A 7476-nucleotide genomic window follows, 5' to 3' on the forward strand; every position below is an offset into this window, starting at 1 on the left:
AGCAGGAACTTTGGTGAGGTTTTCTTGTTTCCTCTTTGTACTTTGTCACCAACATGTTGTAAAGAAAATCTATAGAGTCTTTGAGCTGTGAAATCTAGGTAGAAAAGTTTCATTTTTGACCTTTCATCTAGTTTAAAAAATTCAGTATAAAAAAAAAATTCTCCTCTGATATTTCACCAGTCCCCAAAGGTTTTTACCTTCTCTTCTTACACACTTTTATGACAGTAAAGATCTTTCAAAGTTTTTAGCTCTTCAATTAGAGTTTTGTTCTGATTTTCCAGGACTGCCACTCGATTTTCCAAACATTTCACATACTCCTTCTTCTTCCTACGGCACTCCCGGGCAGCTTCTCTGCAACACAGAAGCAGAGTTCTTGATTTTAGGTGTGAGATCTATTTTCTGAATGTCACAATACTGACCAACATGAGAGAGCTGGAACTGCAGTGAGGAACAAAACTGAGCCAAAACTGCCCGAGGAGAGCAGGAAATTCAGCAGCATCTGGTAACACACATGGCAGCCAATCTGCAGGGGAAACCTAGTTTTGGCTTCTCCACACTGTGAGACTCAAGGGAGCATGTCTGGGTCACAATTTCCCATGTTTGGGTCACAATCTCCCACACGCCCAGGTATGCCCAGGTGGGGAAGGAGGCCACGGGCACCTGGGCTGTACCAGGCATGGTGTGGCACAGCACCAGGGCAGGGATTGCCCCCCTGTGCTGGACACTGTTGAGGCCCCTCCAGTTCTGGACCCTTACTGCAAGAGAAATATGGATGGGCTGGAGCCCACCCAGAGCTAGGGAAGGGGCTGGAGCACAAGGAGAAGGGCCTGGAGAACTCCTGAGGGAACTGGGAAAGGGGCTCAGCCTGTAGAGAAGGAGGCTCGGGGGGAACCTCCTCCCTCTCCACAACTCCCTGACACAAGGGGCAGCCAGGGGCAGGGGGCTCAGGCTCTGTTCCCAGGGAACAGGGACAGGACAAGAGGAAATGGCCTCAAGCTATGCCAGGGGAGGTTCAGGTTGGACATCAGGAGGAATTTCTTCATGGAAAGGATGGTCAGGCATTGGCACGGGCTGCCCAGGGAGGTTTGGAGTCCCCATCCCTGGATGTGCCACTCAGTGCTCTGGTGGAGATCTGTCACAGGTTGAACTTTATGATCCTGGAAGTCTTTTCCAACCCCAGTGATTGCACGTGATTAAACTCACCAACCAAGCAGCTCAGGTGCACTCACGTACCTGTTCTTCATCAGCCTGATCTCTCGTTTCAGCTGTGGGTCATCTGTCTTGCTGCCCTGGGATGTCAGAGTGACGGGGGATGTCATCACCACGGTCTGGGGCAGGGAGGAGGTGGTGGGCGTGGTGCGGATCTGGTACGTCTGCATGTCCCCAGAGGCAGCTAGGGGACACAAACGGGGCAGCATTAGCAGGCGGCACTCACGGTGACAGGAGCGTAACCGTGTCCCCAGGGGGTACTCACTCTGAACCACCACCTGGTTGCTGGGCACCAGGATCTGCTGCCCATCCGAGGTCTGGGCGTACTGCAGGATGGTGGTCCCGGGCTGGGAGCCGCCGGCGTTGGCCATGGTCAGTGTCTGAAGCCCCTGCACCCCGTCCGCCCCCGGCCCCGCCAGCTGCAGCCCGTTGGCTGCGATGGCAACTGCAAGGGAAGGCACAGGGACAAGAGGATTTGGAGATGTACAGCAGAAAATACAGGTAAATCACAGTATCCTACAATGGGTTGGGAGGGACCTTACAGCCCATCCAGTGCCACCCCTGCCTTGGCAGGGACACCTCCCAACTAGCCCAGGCTGCTCCAAGCCCTGTCCAGCCTGGTCCTGGACACTGCCAGGGATCCAGGGGCACCACAGCTTTTCTGGGCACCTGTGCCAGGGCCTCACCCACTCATAGGATGGCGAGGAGCAGGTGTGAAACACCATAAACACCAAGTGGGAACATCAAAAGAACAAATCCTAATTTTTTCGTACCTCTCTGATACCACAGAAGCCTTTTAGTATGGCCTATAATATACACATATAAATATAAATATAAATATAAATATATATATATATATATATATATCTGTGTCTTCACTGATGTATTGGGTTAAATCCAGCAAACAACACTGCTGTGTGCTCCATACCAACACCATGAAATATCTTAATGTGCAAAATTTAAAATTACAGAGCACTGAGTTTATCTGAAGTCTGTAGATACCAGTTACTTCTATGTACTAACTTTATTCACTACTGGATAATAACCAACTTTTGTCCTCATCTTACTCAAATGCTTAATGAAATCTGTATTTTGAGGCAAGTAGAAGAAAAACGGTGAGGATATTTTGGGTAACCTACTGTACTGTCCAGTGCTTGTCTGGTAGATGGGCGTGGGAACGGACATGGAGGCAACAGTGGAGACCCCAGGACTTTCCTCATCTCCTTTTCTATCCCGTGTGTCTTCAGAAGAAAGATCTTTCAAAATTTTTCTGTGAAAAAAGGAGTCTGACATTTGACTGCACTCCTCACTTCAGTAAAATGATACAGCTGAGCAAAATTACAGCTGGTGAACATTTTGCCCTTTACAAAATCCTGCTGAGGCCAACCTCCAGTTAGTGGAGTCAAAGTTTCCTCACAGCAATGATGGCTCAGAAAGTTCAGTGCATGAACAGATTCAGTGCGTATTTCAAGGGAAAGGAAACAACGTGGTGGGCAGCAGAATACTGAAAACCATGGGAAGGGGCTGTTGTTTTGGTTTCAAATAAAAATATCAAGTGTATCACAGCCGTACCGGTAGGATGGACGACGAGCCAAGATGCCTCGAGCCTTCTGTGAGGAGCCAATGCTGTCTGAGGAGTCCTGAGAATCCTCACTCTCAGACAAGGAAGACACCTAGTGAGAAAGGGAACAGGAGCACCACTGATGTACAGGACAAAAGCACCACTGATGTACAGAAAGCACCTGGAATCTTTCATGTAGAAAAGGAGCAGTGGGGGTTTGTTGGTGAGAATGTGAAAGTCCAGTGAAAAGAATATTTAAGGCAGCAGAATATCAGGGAGTAAATATGCAAAGTACTATCTACAATTTTCATTATTCCACTGTGTGCTCATCCAGTTCAAAGTGTAATTTTGTCTCTGATGCTCCTTATTAGTGAACAAAATATTTATTTGCTCTTATCCGTGTGCCAGTAACAGAGTGCAGAGGAATGCACAGAGCTCTGGGAAAAGCCTCTCACTGAACTGCAGAGACAGAGCAGCCTATGATCAGCAGGGAAAAAAACCTGCTCATGTTGTACTTTGTTTTTCCCTCCATCAAGGCCACAAAGTTCATAAATTACAGAAAAGGAATGAATCCAGCCAGTGGAGACTGTGCAACCAGGGGGAGGGAAAAGGAAAGAGACTTAACAGAGAGATGAGCACCAACAAGCAGCCAATGCAGATGCCTGAGTGCTTTCAGCAGTGACACATGTTCTCCTCTCTCTGCTCTATGTTACAGCAGTGACAGCTGACAGTCTCTGCCAGGTCTGCTTCTCATGGCTTATCAATTTAGTGTGGTGTGAGGAGTGTGGGACAAGGATCAGGGACAAATTCCTGGTTTTTAGGGCAGCTCCTCCCTCGCCCGGCTGCCAGGGCGGTGGTTTCCCAGTGGAACTCCAGGTCCCCAGGCTCTCTGCAGCAGGGACTGAGAGGAGCAGGAACAGACTCACTGGACTCCCTGGGCACCTCTTGGAAGGGATTCTTACAAAAATCACATGGCAAGTGAGTAAGAGACACAGCCAGAGACTTGGGTACCACTGACAGGGAGTTACAGCACGAGAGAGCACCCAGCACTCATTTCCCTTCACACAGCTCCACCTTCCCAAACACTCATTTTAATCCACTGCTGGATTATTCTGTAATTCCCCACTCCCCTCTTTGGGTGTCAGACCCCACCTGACTGCCGAGGAACCAACTACAGAGCTGTGGATTGGATTTTTGTGTAAAGGGAGGTGACATGAAATGGTTTTATTTTGACTCCACAGGTGACTTCCCACGAGGAAGAATTTCAAGTCCAAATGAGGGATCCCATAGGGCTGCCCTTGGATTGCTCACTGTCTCTTACAGCAGGGCACAGCTGGGTCAGAGAAGCCTCTACACATCTTTTCCCATCTTCTTACCTACATAACTGCAGATCTGGGGTATTCAAAGCCATTGTGGAGTTACCTGCACGGTTTGCACCTGAGGGGAGTGGATCACAGAGGAGGACTGAGCTGTCTGAATGACTCCCTGGACCTGGACTTGCTCTCCAGGAAGCTGAACGACTGTGAGGGGAGCAGAACCTCTGAGAGACATCTACAACAGACCAAAAACCATCAGTAAAACCTTTGTGCCACAGGACTCAGGAAGTGCAACACGTGTAGGAAAACCATTAGCAGCTTATTTTAATTCTAATTAAGTCACAGAAGTACCTTTAAAGATGCACATTTTTTTAGACATTATTTGCATATGAAAAAGGCTGAAACAGTTCGTTATTTCCTTTGGTTGGAGAAAATCAAATGTGGCATTATGTCACATAATCTGTGATATTACATAACATATTAAAAACATGAAAATGCTTCAGCTTCCTAGAGGGTTTGTAGTTTTGATGTTGAACTCCCATGAGTCTTTACACTTTAATTCCATTTATATTGTTCACATTTCCGTATGTTCTCAAACCAAAAAAATTCAAGTTATACATGTAGATTCTAAGTAAATAACCACTTCTGTAATTAAATTCCTTCAGTACTTTTATTAATATGAAATACATAAGACGAAGAGATCATTAAAATACACACAGCTCAATTTCCAATTAATGCTACTTTTGTATCATAACTCACAATATTAAGGGACAATCAGAACTTTAGATAAAAACAAATCAGGAAACCAGCCTGGAAACAAATCCCAGGACACCAGCTGATAGTCTCTCCTTTCCTATATCTAAATTTTGCATCAAAATCCCAATTGCTTCCACAGGATAAACAGTGGATGAGCTGCAAAACATTGCTTTTTCCCAGGAAAACCCTCCTGGAAGGATTCACTCCTTCACCCATTCTAAGGGATTCAGGTTAAAGCTCTGACATGGATGTTGCGTTAGAGGAAAAAAATCTCAATTTTCAAGTTCATATGGTTTATTAGATTAAATATGTTCATGTTGGGCTAAAATCCAAGGGTTTCCATGGTGCTGAGCACCCAGGATTGCTGCTACTACAAAAGGAGCTGGAAATGCTTTTTCTAAGAAAAAAAATGAAACCAGGCCCTCATTTTATTCCTGAGCAGCTCCTGTGGAGGACTAACCCCAAATCTGGGTTGGACTTCTGCATTGTACAAACACAAAAAAAAAACAACTTTAAAACACTTTATAATTAATTTAATGTCATCCACCATCAAAAACAAACACATTTTTCTTAGCCTCTTTCTGTTTTTTCTTCTCTGATTGCTTCTAAGAATGGCTCTATAGTTTGTAGCACATAAAACTGGCTCTGAACTCCCTGAAATGTTTGCTGAGATCCAGCCCAGGCTTTACCTGTTGAGCAATATGAGAGAGCTGAGCTGCCTGGAGGGTTGTACCTTGTACAGCTGAGGGCTGGGACGTAACAGAGCTGCTGCTGCTGCCCTTGTGCACCTCTTCCATCATCAGCTACGAGAAAACCAGTTAAATCCAGTTAGTAATGAATGTGGACAGCAGACAGGTGCCCAGTTCCACCAGTGTTTTACACCCTCAGTGCCTCATGATTCTGGTCTCGCTGGGATGTGCTGAACGAGGCTCTTTGCCCTCCAATGTTGCCATTATTAAGGCACAGCCTGGATTTTTGTCACTTCCCATCAACACCCTGAGCCCTTCTGTGCCTCCTCAAGGGAAGGGACCCTGCCCTGCTCTTTCCTGGGGATTTGGGCAGGTGAAGCCCCACACCTGGGGTCACCTCCTGAGTCCAGGCTGGGAATAGAACAGGTTTGGTCTGTGCTGTAAAGGACACACAGAATCATGGACTGGTTTGGGTTGGGAGGGACCTTAAAGCCCATCCAGTGACATCCCCTGCCACGGGCAAGGACACCTTTCACTACTCCAGGTTGCCCCAAGCCTTGTCCAACCTGGTCTTGGACACTTCCAGGGATGGCACAGCTCCAGCCTCTCTGGGCACCCTGTGCCAGGGCCTCATCATCCTGTTATAATCCCATTAATATCCAATTCCTAATATCTCATCTAGCTCGGCTCTCTTTCAGTTTGAAGGATGATCCAGGAAGAAAATCAAGATTCTTTATACTAAAGAATATCTTTAAGTAAGATAATTTCCAAAAATATTTTAGCCAAGCCACCAGCCAAACCTATTTTAAACTATCTGAAGGTGTATAAAAACAAACCAGGGACTCAGATCAAAGTGAAGAGAACACAGTTTTGAATTTTAAGAGTCACTCTGTCTTGATGTAATGCAGTCAGCAACACTTCTCTCATGTCTAAGATTTTATATTTAACTGTTCAACGTCTTGCCAGCATCCCCCCTCAGATTCTGGGGGATTCAGGGATGCACAAATGCAGGTTTCAGCTGGGGTGGTGGGCGGACCAGCCTGGAGCATTAGAAGCTGATGGGTGAGTGTTAAACATTTTGTCACAGAAGGTTTGAAAGTGTTGAAAGGACAGTTGCTATGAGACTGGAAATTACATTTCTTTCTGTGGAAATGTGAGTCACTGATTTTTCCCTGCTGAGCCCAACCACAGCACGCAGCCCAGTGAAGGCTCCTGGGGGGAAGAGTCAACCCAGAGCAGAGTCCTGCTGCTGCACCCTCCCTGCTCTGAGGGGTCCCGCTGCAGGACCCCCAAAAAGTCACCAAAGCAGGGCTTTGTAGGGAGAAAACTGATGGCTGGCTGATACAAGAGACTATGATTGATTGATGGAGCAGCCCTGCTGTGAGGAAAGGCTGGGAGAATTGGGATTGTTCAAGGTGGAAAAGAGAAGCTTCAGGGTAACTGAATTGTGCCTCTCCAGTAGCTGAAGGAGCTGCAGGGAGGATGGAGAGAGAGCATTTACAAGGGTCTGGAGTGCCAGGACATGGGGAATGGCTTCCCACTGACAGATGGCAGGGCTGGATGGGATATTGGGAAGGATTCCTCCCTGGGAGGGTGGGCAGGCCCTGGCACAGGTGCCCAGAGAAGCTGAGGCTGCCCCTGGATCCCTGGCAGTGCCCAAGGCCAGGCTGGACAGGCTTGGGGCAAGCTGGGATGGTGGAAGGTGACCCCGCCATGGCAGGGAGGTGCAATGAGATGTTCCTTAAGGTCTCTTCCAGCCAAAACAAACCCATGGTTCTGTGTCCTTTACAGCACAGCCCAAACCTTCCCCAGCCTATGATGCAGCTTCCCTCGTGGCTGCAAACATCAACCACTTCAAGATTATGAGCAGAATTAATGATGAACCTGCAGTGGACACAACTTTGTCTGTCCGCAAACACAGTTTTACATTTTATAAAGGAAAATT

The 7476-nt window shown here is 47.2% G+C and overlaps 1 protein-coding gene across 3 annotated transcripts in view; it reads right to left on the reverse strand.

Annotated features, from left to right (window-relative positions):
- The window catches only part of ATF1 (activating transcription factor 1), an 8272-nt gene extending 2601 nt beyond the window's left edge, over positions 1-5671 (reverse strand). The window contains exons 1-7 of one of the 3 annotated variants that reach the window (XM_005430088.2): positions 5532-5671; positions 4193-4321; positions 2782-2882; positions 2349-2479; positions 1475-1654; positions 1234-1393; positions 1-351 (exon numbers count right to left, since the gene is read on the reverse strand). The exon at positions 1-351 is cut by the window's left edge and continues 2601 nt beyond it. In XM_005430088.2, the coding sequence (XP_005430145.1) occupies positions 207-351; positions 1234-1393; positions 1475-1654; positions 2349-2479; positions 2782-2882; positions 4193-4321; positions 5532-5642 (957 nt within the window). In that variant the 5' untranslated portion in view covers positions 5643-5671 and the 3' untranslated portion in view covers positions 1-206. Of the gene's footprint in view, positions 352-1233; positions 1655-2348; positions 2480-2781; positions 2883-4192; positions 4322-5531 lie in introns of all 3 variants that reach the window. The other 2 variants (XM_031064530.1, XM_031064531.1) reach the window with 2 other exon arrangements.
- Between the last annotated feature and the right edge of the window lie 1805 nt (positions 5672-7476).

This window comes from Geospiza fortis, unplaced genomic scaffold (assembly GCF_000277835.1).
Source record: "Geospiza fortis unplaced genomic scaffold, GeoFor_1.0 scaffold676, whole genome shotgun sequence".
NCBI lineage: Eukaryota > Metazoa > Chordata > Aves > Passeriformes > Thraupidae > Geospiza > Geospiza fortis.